Below are 17,801 nucleotides of genomic sequence, written 5' to 3' on the forward strand. Positions count from 1 at the left end.
TTTCTGTTTTATAAAGAGAAAATGTTTAGTGTGATATAGCTGCTGTTGCACTGATGAAAATAGTGCTGTGAGATTCCACATTATGCTAAATTTACCATGCTAGCTCTAACATTACTGTTTTTTCACTCCTCTGATGCTTTTTGCATGTCCTTCATTTGTTTGTGTTGGGTAATATTTAAATACTGGCTTTTATGTGACAATTTGCAGTGTTTTAAAATATCTACACTCTCTTAGCAGATCCAAAACCCAGATGCGTTGTGGTGATTTGAATATATACATTTTCACATATTATAGGGTTTTTAAAAGCAACCACTTGCATGCTTTCAGAACATTTTAGGGCCAGTTTGAGAGTACTTGCAGATAGTGAATGTGTATATATGCTATGACTGAGCAATCATGTAAAGGTCATGCCTGTGACTGAATGGCTTAAAGAGTGAAAGCGGATCCATGCCAAATTCGACATTGTGTCCGGGTACAGGTCATTAAGAGTTAATGACCAGCTGTCATGTTGTTGTCATTCACTGAGGTGTTCTGGTTGTGCATCGATGCAGAACAAGCACATGCTGGATTAATGATCATATCATGGCAATTATTAAGGAGTTTATGTATACATTTACTCGGGATTGTCACAACAGTGCAAGAGAGAAAGAGGTCAAAATCATTGAATATTACATATAATTACAAGCACCTCATTAACCCCAAACGAGCAGCCTGAGGTACACACTTGTGCTACCCCCAGGCTACACTACCACATTAGTTCACAGCACAATGGAGCCATGGAACAGTCCTCTGTGCAAATAAATCTTTCCTGGACTTGAGAGTTGACTATTTAGACAAGCAGTTTACGGGTTGATAAATCTAATTTCTTAGCTGCAACTGAAAACTGACCATGGTGCCGCAAAATAAACTACCTTCCTGCACACTTAAGATTGTATTTCCCCATTTTGCTTTAATTTTGTTTCATTATAGAAAAATAAGTGGCCAATATTTTGTTAAATTTTGTTGATATCCTGTTCCAGTCCCAAAGTATTTGGCCCCCCATACTGCATTATTCTAGAAAAGCTATGTCTAGTTAGCATTTAGTAAGCTAGTGTTATATCATGTGATAGCAAGGTAATTTATAGTCATTTGAAAAGAAAAGTACACCACATGATTAAATAACTTGTGGAACCAACTTCATCAGCAATAAGTAATCTCTGTAAAATTACTGTACAACATCTTTACAATATCTGTAGAACATTGCTTAAGTTGATTTTGGTTTGCAGGCACTTGTTTATACAAATGTTTCTCAAGAGCCCACCACAGCGTTTCAGTCAGGTTGAATTGGGAGCTTTTGACTGGGTCAACACCTTGATTCTTTTCTTTTCCACCCATCCTGTTGTAGATTTGCTTGTGTGCTTGTAGTCATTGTGCTTTTGTTTGGCCCATTTTTCAATAAGCTTTAGCTGTCAGAAAAATGACCTCGCATTTGACTCTGGAATATTTTCACATATAGATGAGTTCAGTTGACCTAGTGACTGCAAGGTGCACAGGTCCTGTGGCTCAAAAACAACCCTGTATTATCACCACCGTGCTTGACAGCTAGCATGAAGTGTTTGTTCTGATATGTGTTTGGTTTTCAGCAAGTGTGCGCTGTACATTATGGCCAACCATCTCTACTATGGACCCACCTGTCTAAAGGACATTGCTTCACAAGTCTTATGGGTTGATTAGGTTCAGCTTTACATATTTAAGCTGTGCTGCTGTGTTCTTTATAGAGAAAAGACTTTTTCCCCTTTTTCTCCTTCTTATTAAGAAATACTTGCTCAGTCTTTTTCTAATTGTACTGTTATGAAGCTTTTATACAGTTGGTCACACTTGCTGACGATCAGTTAATCAACTGCTTTGATTAGCACCCAGCTGCTTCTTACTCTTAGTTTTTCGCTGGACTTCATATTCCTCACATTTGACTCCTCACATTAGTTTCTTGAATTCTCCAGATTTCCAATATTAAAAATTACATGGTGTGAAAATGCTTTAGTTGTCAAGATCCAAAAGTATTCAACTGTACAAACACTGTTCTTGCTGATGTCTCTTTTAGTGCATCTAACCACATTGCTCCATGCTATTCAAAGTCAATGTAGCACAAGGAATTTGGGGCTTAATGCACCCTGTCTCTATTAGAGAGTTACTTGTGTGTCCCACATACATACTAAAACCAACATCATTGTTTTTATATTTATAATGACCCAACAGAAAAATAAAGAATAGTCCATTTAAATGTTATTACAAAATAATATATAAATAAAATCACTGCAAAACTGCTTTGTTTTTGTATATGTGCATAAAAGAGAAGATTAACAGTTGCTCAGAGACTCAATAAGAGATCAGTCAGTCTATGAAAGGATTTAATTTGCAAAGCAAGCATAACCAAAAGGCCCACAAGGCTTTACATACAACTATATCAGACGCATTGCCGTATCATTCTCTTAAAGCTGCCAGTGACATTCATGGTCCGTTTTCCTCTTTCACTGAAGGTGTCCATAGGAGCGCTTGATCTTATAGTCTATATCCAAGCTTTTAAGGCTTTGGCTTGAGGTTATGTGTTCAACCATGACAGCGTAGGCAGACAACCATGACACTGGAAGGCAGATAGCTTTAATCTTTTTTAAATTCCGCTGGTCATTAGTGAAAATAAAACAAGCTTTGCATGATTAAAATCTCTGAACAAAAATGTCATAGCTTACTAACACTGTCGATGTTCTTAATATTTTTATATAAAAACTGCCTCTGTGGTTCATAAAGTCACTGTAATCCTCCCATGATCAGTAACTGCTTTGTGATGTGGGCGGCATTGTCACAAGGCTGAGTAAAACAGTAATGCCGTAATCCAACAGGGCTGACTCATCGAGATGTGGATTACGGTGCTGCTTCCCCAGAATTGAAACAAAGAGCAAGGACAAAAAAAATTCTCATCAGCAGAAAATCCATCAGCAGCAATTGGCCAGGTTTACCTTTTTCGTCTTAACTGAGATTTTAATTGTCTTTGGGAGACTTAATGTTAAACCACAAGTGGCCTAAATTAAAATAAAATAAAATAAAAAGAAGCATTTACGTCATTCCCTGGCCAAGAAAGACCATTCTATGAATACCATACTGTGATTAACATACTTATCATAAAACAGGAACACAGGAATATTATTTAGAGTCATTATTGCAAAGATAAATTATAGCCCACCTTAGTTGACAGAAAAATCAGTACAAAATGCGCTCAGTACTCTATCTCTGAACTTCCTGCTCAACTCCAACTGTTTACAGCCAGTTTGCTGTAAGAAGAAGGTGGGCTCTTAAGGTTTCTTGTGTGCGATGCACTGATAATGGATTTTTCTTAAAAAAAACAAAACACACACACACAGAAACAAAACAAAGTGATAAAAGAGAACCATGAAAATTCTAATTAATTGTCAGATTCTTATGTATTTTTTATTTATTCTACCATATATGGGTTTAATTGCCAAGATTGATAAGCTTAGGAAACTGGAAAATTTGATTATGTTTAAGATGAGAACTCCGATAAACACACACTGCTGTCTTCACTTTACTTGGTTCTTTCAGATTCTGTTTTGTTGTGTTTAAGAAGTTTGCATGTTGACATGTCTGTCCTACCACTTTTAGCCAGTGCAAACTACAATGGAAAAATAACATTTGTCTCAATTTCCATTCTCTGGTAGCTACATGTGCAGGATCGTTATGTATTTACACTTAATCCCACCTACAGCCAAGTAGAAATGTAGTGGAAGCAACTGTCAACTAGCCAAAAGCTAAAAACAGAAGTCACCATTGCTTTCAGTTACTGAACTCAGTGGAAATGTGGTCAGTAATCCGAGACTGGATGGCTCATTCAGAACTTTGGTGGTCTTTGATGGATCTCCACCTCCTCCACACCCTTACTTTCCACATATTGATGAATTATTGTACACTATAAAATCACCCATGAGCACAAGAACTGAAAAATTGTAAAAAGCACACACAGAACACAAAAAAACAGATAATGATGATAAATATTTTTGTTCTCTCACTCAGGCATAGCTGGCAACCCAGTGCTCTTCAATGAAAATGGAGATGCCCCTGGACGCTATGAGATCTACCAATACCAGATCAGAAACCGAACAGCCGAGTACAAAATTATTGGTCACTGGGCGGATCAACTCCATCTGAATGTGAGCACTGGCATTTTCTATTCTGTGTCCCCTACAACTTATGTTTGTGTCAGTGTTTGCAATGAAAATCCTCCGAAAGGTTACTTCAGCTCTGCAGCTGCATGTTAGATCTCTAACCCCTCTAAACCATTTCACAGTGCTCAGTTCTATCTTCAAAGGTGTAAATATCCAGGGGGCACTTTAAATGATTAACAGAATGGACTGTGATGAAAAGAAAGCCATGGGAGCTTACGGACAGACATATTTAATATCAGATAGCAGACGGCATCACTGACTTCCAAAAACAATACTGTGGGCAGGCAGTGTGATGAAGTAACAGTATTATAACAGTAAATTACATAAAGGACTCAAACAAATTATGTTTTCACAAAATGAAGAGGGGGCCTTGGGCAGGCAAATGAGTTCAATTGAACACATGAGGCCGGCTGAGGGGAGCTTTGTCTTCTTCACCTCTTTCAACAACATGTGCTGAAAGAAAAAGAGAAAGGTAAGGTATTTGTAGGCACCTACTGTAAAATGTTCCAGGTCTCATTTTGAAAGCCAGCAGTATTTAATTAGTGTTATTTGAGTTCTCAATTAAATACACATTTAAAGACAAATTTACTGCCTTTGAATGAACTGGCACAATTAAATAAAACCGATAACATTAAAGGGAGCAGACCTTGTTTCAAATGATGAATTTAATTTATCCTCCAAAGTATGCTTAGGAAACTGTAAAATCCACAAAGGGGAATAATATTTTGAAATGAGACATCTCTTTCTACTTTGATTGATTAATTTTTAACACAAAAAATTGCCAAAGCCAAAAAAAAAAAAACAGGAATTGTGCCATTAGTTCACTGCAGCACAAACATTGCGATTCTCTTTTCCTCTCAGACTTGCCCTTCAGAAAAGTTGACTTACCACTGAAAAATTTTGCTGAATGTATGAGGAATACTTGAATAGTTTGCCTTTTTTCAACTTCTCACCCAAATAAAAACATGAATTCTCCTTGGCTTCCAGAGCTTCTGATGACCATTTTGGATCAATAAAGCACCCTTTTGTACCTATCTCAGCTGTATGCAATTCAGTGAGCTTTGTACACTAAAAATCTTTTCTCAGATGTTTCTTCTCTCTCTCTCTCTATCTGTCCATTCATCCCTTTCCACATTCCTCTGCCTCCCTCATAGGTTCGTTCAATGCAGTGGCCCGGTGGTGTCCGTCAGATCCCTTCCTCAATCTGCAGCCAGGCCTGTCGCCCTGGTGAGCGCAAGAAGATTGTGAAGGGCATCCCTTGCTGTTGGCACTGCGAACGCTGCGATGGCTATCAATACCAGGCAGACACCTACACGTGTAAGATGTGTCACTTTGATTTGAGGCCCAATGAGAATCACACAGGCTGTGTTCCAATCCCCATTGTTAAGCTGGAGTGGAGCTCTCCGTGGGCAGTCATCCCTGTGTTTGTTGCAGTCATTGGCATCATGGCCACTTTGTTTGTGGTGGTCACATTCGTTCGCTACAATGACACTCCAATTGTGAAAGCATCAGGCCGGGAGCTAAGCTATGTCCTGCTAACTGGCATTTTTCTCTGCTATGCCACAACGTTCCTGATGATCTCTGCCCCTGATGTCGTAATCTGCTCCCTTCGTCGGATCTTCTTGGGTCTGGGGATGAGCATTAGTTATGCTGCTCTGCTTACCAAAACCAATCGTATTTACCGCATCTTCGAGCAGGGTAGTATGTCTGTGAGCGCGCCAAAGTTCATTTCTCCAGCCTCACAGCTAGTCATCACGTTCACCCTAGCCTCGGTGCAGCTGGTCGGGGTGTGCATCTGGTTTGTTGTGGATCCCTCCAAAGCTATTATTGACTATGAGGACCAGAGAACCTCTAACCCAGCGATGGCTCGTGGTGTGCTCAAGTGTGACATCTCTGACCTGTCCCTCATCTGCCTGCTTGGCTATAGTATGCTGCTCATGGTCACCTGCACAGTGTATGCCATTAAAACCAGAGGGGTGCCGGAGACCTTCAATGAGGCCAAACCAATTGGTTTTACTATGTACACCACCTGCATTATTTGGCTAGCATTCATCCCAATCTTCTTTGGCACATCACAATCAACAGAAAAGGTAAGCTTACAGCTAATACTGTAGTGCAATTTGTATTTTTTGCCTGTCAGTTTCTTTTAAGAAATGCTTAGACATGCAGCTACACAAAACTATCTTTAACACCTATTAGCGTGGCTTTTGGCATTCATATTTCTTGACATTTACTTAGAAGACAAAAATAACCTCACAAATAATTGTACGCTGGTGACCATGTAAAGCAGAAGTAGTCTTATCATAACAAACCCATAGCAGGTTTACAGACTGACTTCAACCAGTATTACCTGGTTTCCCTATTTTCCTTTAACAATTGTCTTTATCTTGCTTTATTAGAATATCGCAATTATCAAGAAAGACATGAAACAAAGATTATAGAAAAGATTTTCTCTACTGCTCTATCCAGTTATTCAACCTCTTGTGGGTGGTGGGGTGACCATTGGGTTAAGCCTTCCTGCAGTATTAAGCATTTATAATTAGATCCACCAAGTCTGCTGAATTAAAGTGCTGTTTGAATGTTAAATATGTATCTACTTAATATAATGAAAAGGCTAAATTATGGTTCTATTCAGTTTTCCTTACTGCTGTTCTGTAATTTTTAAACATTTTGTGAAGTACCAGTAATTATAAAAACCAAGAACTTAAAAAGAGTATGCTTGTGAATACAGAATCTGCAACATGTACACATAAAGTAATGTAAATGTTTCTGTAATAACTCTGAAGGCAACTCACAAGCCTGTGACTCACATATATGCGACAGCTGTATGCCACAGTGCATTAGGGAACCATGAGCTGTTTACATAAACACAAGCTCACACTCTTATTCCCATGTCAAATCAATGTGCCCGACCTCTTGAACCATAGACCTGGACTGTGTTCAGCAGGAGCACTGAGGTCAAGAGGGATCCAAATGGGACATGGAAATGAAGGTTGGGCTTGGACCTCACATTCAGAGGAGAAAGTCTGGGGACAAAGCCAAAGGGGTACAACAATGACACAATAGCAATGTGTTGATGCAGTTGAAAGAGGTGTTTTGGCAGTGTAACAAAAGGGTCTCGATGGCTACAAGAGAGGGCAGTGGTGAGGCAAAAAAACAAAAAAGCTCTAAAACTGGCACGGACACTATCAGCAGTGCCAGCATGGGTCTGACAGATGCAACAAATTAATCCTTACCTTCTTCCATTTGGGATTAAACAAAACAATACATCAAAATGCTGGCCTGGAAACTGGCTGTGATAGTTAGCTTGGTGGGAAGAAAAGTGTGTATTGTGGTTCACAGCACACCCCGCCCCCTCCCAATTTCTGTAGTTTGCGGCATTGCAGAAAATCTGCATATGACTGTAGCCAATTGTATTATATTTATGCATTATGTGATTGGCAGTACAATGACTTATTTTCATATGCTGCATGTTGCATTAATACTATGAAGTCCAAGCTACAGGCTTTCTCTTACCCCAAATGTTAACTAGCGTGAACAGAAAAAGTGCAGACAACAGCATTTAGATGCTGAAAACTGAGAGACCAGTTGAGTTTCACACATATTGCTTGATTAATGTTACATTTCATCAATATAGTCAGAGGGGAAAAACAACCATCAGCTGTCGTCACTATACATTTTTCATTATCATACACGTAGCATACATAGTAAAGAAGAATTGGTCCAAGTGCAAAGCCCACATTATTTTTTAATGTGAGTGTTGCACATCTGAAGTCGCATGTCAACACCAGCCACGGAGATCAGCGAGTTCTTTGTTTAATCATTCCATCTCCTCTCTCTGAAGATGAAAGAGAATTATACAATCACAGAGAGATTGGACAGCTTTTTTAGAGGATGAGGTAATCCATTAGCTAGCCTGGCTTTGAATAGTAAAATAGAAGTGAAAAAAAAAAATCTTTGAAGGGTATGTGAAGTCCTACTTTTTGTTCCTTACCTCAGATGAATTTAATTTACAAACCCTGAAAACTTTTCTCACCCAGTCTTAATATAAAACACTTTTCTTGATCTAAATTACATGAGTCACTTATTAATTATTATTTCCTGTGGAAAACTATACACACTATGGCTGGAGGACAGTTTTACTTTTATCATTTAGAAAACTTTTACTTTGGCCCTGAGCTATGTTAAGGTAAAGCACAAAATGGAACACAAAATGGAAGTTTAGCTTCAGGGAAATGTCCTACATTTTTTTCTTTCCTCATTTGAGAGAGAATAATCATATTTAATATATAACCCAAAAGGGCTGTTGAGTGTTGAGTCTGAAAAACTTAATTTAAGTTACTCTCCAATATGGTTTATAGCTTTGTCAGACCACACAGCATACTGCTACTGCAAATGTTTTTTTGGTTTCTTTTTTTTTTTTTTTTTACCAAGCACTTAGAAATAATGGGAACAAAGACCGGATGTAACTTAATGAATCAGAATGAGTTTTGTCCCTTGAGAGCAAGAGCCAGTATTAAGATATTGCTGTAGAAAAATACATAAAAGTCTTAAGAAGGCAGAGGTCAAAGCAGATGAATGTCCACAGAACATGGAAACATTGGTTTCTTGTAACGAAGGCTACATCCACACTAGCCTGGATAGATTTGAAAAGGCGTTTTCGTCTGGAAACGCCTCGCGTCCACACTGTCGTTTTCAGTTGTTTTCACAGAGTTGTCAGTCCACACTGAAACGGCCAAAACCGCTTATGTTCCAATACTGCACATGCGTGAAACGCAAGACGATTCGATCTGCCTCATTTCTGTCTGTTGTTTATTTACTTTCCGGCCCTTTGAAACGTCGCGGCAAAATGTTGAGGAAAAGCACCAAGTTTTTTAAACGGACTAACGATGAGGTGGAGTTGTTGCTGCGAGTACCAAGTTGGAAAAGCCAGTGAGAATTAAGAATTTGAAGAAAAGCTATCTGAAGCATTTACACAGTGGAGGGGAAAAGGGATTGGCCATCTCTTGGATTTATGTAAGCATCTTGCGTGTAGCTCCAAAAGTTGATTCTGTTCATCTGGACGTAGCGTTTTGTGGGAGAAACGTTTCGTCACTCATCGAAGTGACTTCTTCAGTCTCGACTGGTTGTTACATTTACAAAAGTCTAACTTGTAATTTGAACAAAAATAATTTCATGTTTCTAGGTTGAACGTAATTAAATCATGTAGGATCTGTATGAAATTCAACAACTTAATTTGTTCTTGTTGAGATGACATGATACAATCTAGTAAGAGTGGTTAGTTGCTGGACTCATGAAATTCACTAGATCGCATGACATTTCAAACTGTAGGAAAATCACTGGCGTTTTAAGAGACAGACAACTACACACACACCACGTGTATGCTATCGCTATTTATTGTGGTTTAACCTGTCATGGACAAAAACGTACAGAAAATTTGAGAGCAAACAAAGCAACCGCTGTATAATGCCCTCTGCTATCTTAATTTAACTGGTCACTGGAATTGCATCACATGACTAAAATGTGTCATCGTTTTCAAAAAGTCTCAGTTTTTGCTGTCCACAATGCAACGCAAAAGCACCGTTTTCAAATGTATGCGTTTTTGAGAGTGTTTCAAAACACTGCGTTTTCCTTGAGGGAAAGTGCCATCTCAGTGTGGACGGAAGGTCAAAACGGAGAGAAAATGATGTGTTTTCAAACGAAAACACATTAGGATGGCTGCTGTGTTTGCTTCGGATTACTCCTCACCCCCCACCCGACCCTGTGGCTTGTCACGTGTTCCATAATGTTGTGCTGTGGACATTTATGTGCTTTTTTGTGCGGAGGAGTTTTTTTGTTTCCTGTTCTCATGCTGTCCTCCCAGGAGCCCAGCATGAGTAGAGGTCTCTATTTTTCCTCTTGTATTTTCCCATTGTAGTGTATATTTCTGTGTTTTTTTTCTGTAACGCTACCGATCTCCGACCTTTATCCCCATGTGATGTCAGTGTTGTGTGTGTAAGGTCGGGGGGGGGGGGGTCCTATTTCACTGCAGGGCTACCTGCACGTAGCGAATAAAGCCTTGATTGATTGATTGATTAGTGTGGATGTAGCCGAAGAGATACCAATACCTTGAAGACAAATGACACCCTAAATTATTTTTACGGTGCATTCACACTGAACGCGATAGACGCGACCAGAGCATCAGGTATACATGCAAAGTAATTTATTAAGGAAATTTTTAAAGAAGAAAAGGCAGGAACGCTCTTTAGAGGTTTGTGGGTGGCTCTTAAAAGAGCCGTTGTGGGGAAGTCACTGGGACTTCAAATGAGCATATATTAGCACAGGTATCGATAAAGGACTGCCGTTTTAAACACTTTTACTAACCGCAGGCAGACGGACAAGTGTTTAGGTGGGCGATGCTTGGACTGACGCGGGACAGCAGCTCCTCAAACTGGGCGAGGGAAAGATGGTGGTACCGCTGAAAGCGTCCGTCATCCAGACGCAGCTCCTGGAGCAAGTGGTGAAACTCACCAAACTGCTCACGCTTCTGGAGGACCTGATGGACCCAGGTACAGCGAGGATGTCCTTTATGCCGCTGTTCTGCTCTCCACAGTCAATAGAGAAGGGAGACTCTCTCTTCAAAGGCTAAATCGACAGCTGCCATCTGGCACTATTTCCTCCCACATTTCCGCTTCACGTGCGTGAAAATTGCATGTTTTGAAGTGCAGCCAATTCGCGTTGGTCGTGCGTCGAGGTGCGAATGTGCACGTGACCAGCTAGGGGCGTCTGGCGCTTTTTGGTCGCGTCTATCGCATTCGGTGTGAGTCCCAAACATGCTGAATACAGATATGCATGTAGTTGAAATTCTCTTGTTCAAATTTGCTGTATACAGTACTTCTAGCTAAATTTAAGGGTATTAATAACAACAACAACAACAATAATAATATCAGAACCATGATGATTTTTTTCAAAATAGTCAGTAACAGTCAGTCAGAACAGTAATATCATTGCAATAGCAGCAAAATTGATGATTTTCTGTGACATAGGGCCTAAATGAGCGTGTTGGAAAATGCCTTCTTCTGTCTTTGTAGTGTGTACTGCAGAGAGTTAGGATGGATAGTCCATGATGGAGAGTATTTTGTTCAATGACCTCCTGCTTTACACTGAGTTGGAGTAAAGGGTTTTTTTTTCCCCCAATTAAAGTTCCGTCCTTGAGAATGTTTTTTTCGATTCTGTTGCCATGTACTCTCCTAGAAAACCACTCCACAGTTTATACACAGCACACAGTCTGAATGAAGACTGCTTGAAAATCTCGGGAATATTTTTGTGCACAAAACTCAGCAAAAAGAAAAGAAAAAAAGAATAATCATCTTGTTCTTGTACACTTGCAGTGTTGGTCCTCTATTCTATTTAAATTGACACCCTAAATACTCTAAAATTGCAAATGTAGGGATGGTCATGGGCTTGATTGCACTTCTAGCCATCATAAGATTGTTGACTATCTTCCAGGTCTTAGTGCACTTAGTGCAATTTGCCTCATCAGGGCAAACAAATATCCACCATTACCTCAACTCTAGATGATCTGTAACAGCACTCTACCACTGCAGAGTGGTCAGAGCCTTTACAGGTGGCTTGAGTTAAACTGAAAAGCTGAAGCGAAGAGAAACGGACAGGATATGCCCCCAATGGTGCTCTTCTGTTACCATGAAAACAGAGACATAGTTGCCATTTACATGTCACTGTTTCTGATGAATGTGCTCAAAGCCAATAAGACCTTAAAGGAAACTTGTTATGCCCATTTCTAACTCCATATTTTTACTCTGTTAGGGTAGTTTGATGGTTCAAAAAATCTTTATCTACATGGAATGTTGGTGCACACAGTTTCTCCAGCCCTAAAGCAAGCAGCTTGAGCCTTTTTCTTACTCTCACTTACAGCCAACTTTGCTCTTATTTACTGCTCCTCATAAATAGAAGATCTGAACAGCAGCTGTGTACCTGAGATGACTGTCCTAAGGATACACGCTCTCATTGGCATCATACTGCACAGAACCAACAGCAGAAAGACTCAGCATGCTCTCCTCATTGGTTATGAATTTGGTCATGTATAATATGACCACTCATCATTTTAACAATATATATATATATATTTAGAAATGAAGAAAAGGATAACAGGAATAAATATAGGAAGTTAGATCATTAAGCAGATTTAGAACCATTTTAGGAAGTGTGGACAAATAAAATTTCTCACCTGTTGAACAAACATTACATTTTGGAAAACTTGTTGGTTGAGCAGGAAAGTTAGCTAGTTTTGCTGTGCCAGATTTTCTTCTTCTTGTTTTATTTTTTTAAATAAAGCCTGTGACTGATTTGCTGAGATGTTATATAAACAATGATCTTATTTAAGGAATTAACATGTCAAAGCAAACACACCTCATAATCATTGTACTGTAAATGTCAGGCTGCACAAAGCTTCACAGCCCACATTGACGAGTCTTTCAGAGCAATTAAATGCTCCACTTCCTTTGGGTCTCGATTTACCTTATCTAGCTGTGTACGCACTCATCACCCGTTTACAGCAGGCCTCTGCCTCAGCATTACAAGCACCGTCATTTATTTGTCATCTGGTGCCAAGACACATGCAACGAATGCCATAGGAAGCTTTCTCTGTCATTTAGACGAGGACATCTGGTCTATCTATGGAGTGTTTATGCTACCTTCAGGAATAGATGTGACACCTGCTTACCTGGAGAAACTGTCTAAATCAGCGGCTGTCTCAAAGATATAGGCAGGAGGAGGGGCAGCAGACAATAGCATGCATGGGAATGAGGCTACAGCACAATGGGCTCAGTTTAAATTCAATCAGCCCACACAAAGAGGTCCTGCCATTACAGTGCATGAATCGTCTGATTAACTGAGTGGTGTTGTTTATTTCTGTATGAAGTCTCCATCTCACTATTGGCACCGTTAGGACAAAAAAACAAAAAAACTGCTGTTAAAGTGGTAGTCAGACAAAGAAGTGGGAGTTTCAGTTCAACCAGACCAGAGTCAGGAGTGGGGTTTTTTGTTATTTTTTTGTGTTACACAGTGTAATCTGTGTTCATACCTGCTACCACCCATTCCATGTTCCTTTCCATTTCTCCCTTTGTCTTTTCCCAGTCGTAAGATAAACAGCGTTATTCACAGTAATGCCCCTCAGGCTCTGTAATAAATAATGAAGATTGATGCTACGAAGCAGAGGAAGCTAAGCAACATCTTGGACTTCAGAGAGCAGTTGTTACTTTTATTAGGCCTAAAGCACTGCAGCCCTCTGTTGACCTCTGGGTGCTTTGATAATGGGTGGATAGGCCGTGAAGCTAATCAAGGCCAAAGAATTGTGATCTTTATAAATGACAATCTGCCAACGAAGCTATATTATTGTGTCCCCTAAGGCTTCTATTTGTTTATTGGCTTAATTAGAGTGCAATTGCAGCAAACTCCTCTGCTCAGTACTTCCATAGCATGCTGAGAAAAAAAAGTGCCTTAATATAGTGAGGGAATTATGCAAGTTTAAATAAATTTGATTGTTTGCATCCTGCCTCAGAGACTCTCTTGGGTTGAATTGAAAATGCAGTATGTTCACGTTTATTAGCTGTCAAATTAATGTTATGAGTTATCACAGATGTTTTTACTCAGTTTTGCTCTACTCACCGTAGGCCAGGGTGTGGAATTGTTTTATCACTTCTGCAGGAATGAAAATAATGAAATACAATTCCTATGATTACTGTAAGACAGTAGATTATCGTTATTGGTTATCTTCATGTGTATTTTTTATGTGAAAATCAATTGCAGAGTTACCAACAAAAAAAAAAACAAAAATCTAATGGTCTAATACATCTTCACGCCCAAGGCAACACAGCTTCATTATGCAGTGTTTTCACAACCATGTAGAGGCCCTCTCTTACAAAAACTCTACATACTACCTCTTCTGCAAAAGTATTGTATGTTAATTAACTGTAACGACTTCAGTTCAAAGGTCATGGGTATAGCAGATTGTTAATGTTTTAAGTTTGTGTTAGCCTGGCGATCTAACAAACTTTGGCTTGCTACGTTTGCTTATTTAGGATGCATTACCATTGTTGCTCAGTTAATGCTGCATTTGCTTGTTCTCTGGCTTGACAGAAGTTGAGCTGTGTAGGAGTAAATAGGAAATCCACATTTAAATATGACCTTATCATTTCTGTTATGATTTTTTTTCTTCTTTTTTTTAGAGGAACAGAGGATCTGAGACTAAAGAGCAAATTCAGCAGATACACCAGCAGCCTAACTGCTGTTACACGAAGCACTGTATTCAGTTTCATATAGTATTTGTGCGTAAACATTTTGCAGCTTCCTTTTTTGCTTTAAAATGTCAGTTTATGAGCTTTATCTCTACATTTACTTGCTTTAGGCTCGGTGTGGCTCACTGGACTTATTATCACCATATAACAAATTTTCTTTACTTTTCTTTACCACAACAATTTGCTGGGCCCCCAGTGAGCCCCATTGTGTTACTTTGTATGTCCCCCACAATTTCCCCAGCCAATATTTTTACTGGCCCCCATATGACCACACCTATTAAAAAAATTCTGGAGGTGACCCTTGCTCTTCAGCTTCCTCTTTTGTGTAATACAGCCATGTTTACTAATAATACCATTATTTCACCTACGTTTTATTGGAGTACTGTTGTACACAAGTACATTTTTACTTGAGTAAATATTTCCAGGACTCTTCCCATCACTGATCCTCCAGGTACTGATAGCTCCATGACTTCTTTCCATCTAGTTCAGTCATTAATGCGACTATGAGTACTTCTTCTATGTTATGTTTTGCCTAAGGCAAGCTATGCTAATGGCAGTGTGATGATATGTGTGTGAGATATATGGTATCTCTCTTCATTTCTCTTCCAAGTTGCTCCAGTCATTGAATGCTCAGGTGCATTTCAATCAGGAGGAAACAAATTAATGGACTGAATATTGGACGTGCTCTGACATTGAAAACAGGACTCCATTTGTAAGCTAACATCAATGAGGCAATAGAGAGGGGATGAAAGTTTCTTTTCTCATGGCACATGTTATCTGATGAAATACCAAACAATAATATATTGATTTCAAGTAAGGTCAAGGCAATAATTTCCTTTCATCTAACATATTACATTATATACATATTATTATAACATAGACCAACAAACAGGCAGGACTGAGATTAGTTTATAAAATGTGCTGATTTGTTTTTCCATTGTTCATCTATAAGAAGGTACCAGTTACTATAAAATCTATCACTTTGTCTATAATGCTGTTACAATTGATTCAAAATGTAAAATTAACAAATAATTGTTTATTTTAAAAAAGAAAACAGTTCATGCACTAACTAGTCACTTCATTAGGTACACATGCTAGTCCTGAGTTGGACCGCTTTTGTCTTCAAGTGCCTCAGTTATTCTTGCTACAGATGTACCAAGGTGCTGGAAACATTCCTCTTGGATTTTGGTCCATATTGAAAAGATACTCAGTTACTGAAGATTTGTTAGCTGCACATCCATGCTGTAACTCTGCTGTTCCACCACATACCAAAGGTGCTCTGAGATTGATTGGTGACCATGGAGGCCTCTGGAGTACAGGGAACTCATTGTCATGTTCAAGAAACCAATTTGAGATGATTTCAGCTTTATGACATGGTTTGTTATGCTGCTGGAAGCAGCTATCACAAGATGGGTACACTTTGGTCATAAAGGGATAGACATGGTCAGCAAAAATACTCGGGCAGAGCTGTGATGTATTGCTAACTTGGTACTAAGAAGCCCAAAGCATGACAAGAAAATATCCCCCATGCCATTGCACAACCACCAGACTGAGCTGTTGTAATAAGACAGAATGGAGCCATGTTTATGTCAAATTCTGACGCTACCACCTGAATGTTTTGCTGTAGAAGTCAAGACTCTTAAAACCAGGGAACATTTCTGCAATCGTGTATTGTCTAATTTTAGAAACTGTAGCCTCAGTTCCCTGTTCTTAGCTGACTAGCTGTCCTTCAAATCACCTTTCTTCCCCATTCTGTTCAATTTTATTTATATAGCACCAATTCACAACAGCAGTATTATTGTAGAGACCCTACAAAAATACAAACATTACTCCATTTAAACTTAAGTAGGTCATCTTGATCATCTCTACATACCTTGCCTTGAGTTGCTGCTGTTTGGCTAATTAGATATCTGTGTTAACGAGCAGCTGAACAGTTGTACCTAATTAAGTGGCCAATGTATATTATCACCACCATTAAATGTAAAATATAACTTAAACTATTATTCTTGCACACTGTACTATTTGGCATTAAATCCACTTATATTCTATTCTTAGCCTCTACAATGTGACAGCTTACTGATTGTCTTGATTTATATCACTGCTGACATAATATTCAAAATTTAAAATAACCTTACCTAAGGTTACATTAGATTAAATGATAATAACAATATTTGTTCTTGAACGTGACCTAATTTACAGTGAGATATGGTGCAGTTACATAATCATAGTAGTTATTATTGGAACTGCGTTGATAAGTTGATTAGTTGAGCCACAAATAAAGCAAGTTTTTATAGCTCTGACATAGGATAATTGACTTCTTTTAGTATGGACATCAAAGATGATTTAAGTGTCTTTTGTTCCTTGTTGCATTAATTTTACAGACCAAAACTGAAATGATTGAGAATATAATTTTCAATTTTTAAAAAAATGTTATTCTGACACAGACTTTAAATGTTCTCAGATTTAAAGTCATTTTACTGTTCTTATTTATTCTGTGCCGGTATATAATCAGTGACCGAGAGGATGGATTTTAAGATGATATTATTCCTGGGTGAAAAGCAGCAGAACACTTTTATGTTCTGTTTATGTGATGAACAGCTTGGGTTCAACAGTCCGTCCCTGAGGCAGCAGTGAACCAAGCCCTGAGCAGTTCACTGGTTAATACTCCCCACAGCTGGGAGGGGAGCGCTGCAGCTGTCTCTCTATAATACTGACTCCATTCTTCCTTCTTCTCTTCAGCCAGCAGTCTCACATGGAAAGAGGGTTGGCTGAGTATATAGGGAAAGCACTGTGGAGAGTCAAAATAATAAAAACACACAACATATTAAAATAGAGGTCACGTATGAGAAGCTGTTACTTTTGTTGAATCAGAAAATAGCAGAGACCTGATGAGGAAAAACTTGACTTGAAAGATTGACTCTTAAAGTACCAACATATAAAATACTAGTGAGTAAAAATCTATGCATGAGAGGATTTATCGTCTGATTCGAATATCGTTCCTGCAAAAAATAACAGATTCTGATTTGTTGGAAATGTTTGTTCATTTGAATACTGTAGTCGACTGTGGTTTAATTATCTTTGTAAATCAGTGATTATGGTAACCAAAGAATGAAAAACCTGCTCTCGTTTCAGTCTTTCTTGTTGTTGTTGTTACTACTCGCACCTGTCATCCTCAGAGTAAATATATTAAATCTTACACCCACAGCAGGTTATAACCCATTACATTATTTTAAGCCTCACCATCAATTTTGATGCATTAGGAACAATTTTGGTGGATTTGAAGGAACAACAA

The 17,801-nt window shown here is 38.7% G+C and overlaps 1 protein-coding gene and 1 long non-coding RNA gene across 5 annotated transcripts in view; one reads left to right on the forward strand and one right to left on the reverse strand.

Annotated features, from left to right (window-relative positions):
* Positions 1–17,801, forward strand: part of LOC120718077 (metabotropic glutamate receptor 4-like) — a 184,739-nt gene that overhangs the window by 160,441 nt on the left and 6,497 nt on the right. For all 4 annotated transcript variants that reach the window (XR_005692370.1, XM_040006400.1, XM_040006406.1 and 1 more), the window contains exons 8-9: positions 4,063–4,199; positions 5,369–6,304. Coding sequence is in view for 3 of the 4 variants with exons in the window: in XM_040006400.1 (XP_039862334.1) it covers positions 4,063–4,199; positions 5,369–6,304 (1,073 nt within the window). In the remaining variant the exon portion in view is untranslated. The remainder of the gene's footprint in view (positions 1–4,062; positions 4,200–5,368; positions 6,305–17,801) is intronic.
* LOC120718097 overlaps positions 14,616–17,801 on the reverse strand; it is a 121,301-nt gene continuing 118,115 nt past the window's right edge. The window contains exon 3 of the long non-coding RNA XR_005692372.1: positions 14,616–17,297. This is a non-coding gene — a long non-coding RNA (uncharacterized LOC120718097). The remainder of the gene's footprint in view (positions 17,298–17,801) is intronic.

This window comes from Simochromis diagramma, unplaced genomic scaffold (assembly GCF_900408965.1).
Source record: "Simochromis diagramma unplaced genomic scaffold, fSimDia1.1 OVJJ01000320.1, whole genome shotgun sequence".
Taxonomy (NCBI): Eukaryota; Metazoa; Chordata; class Actinopteri; order Cichliformes; family Cichlidae; genus Simochromis; species Simochromis diagramma.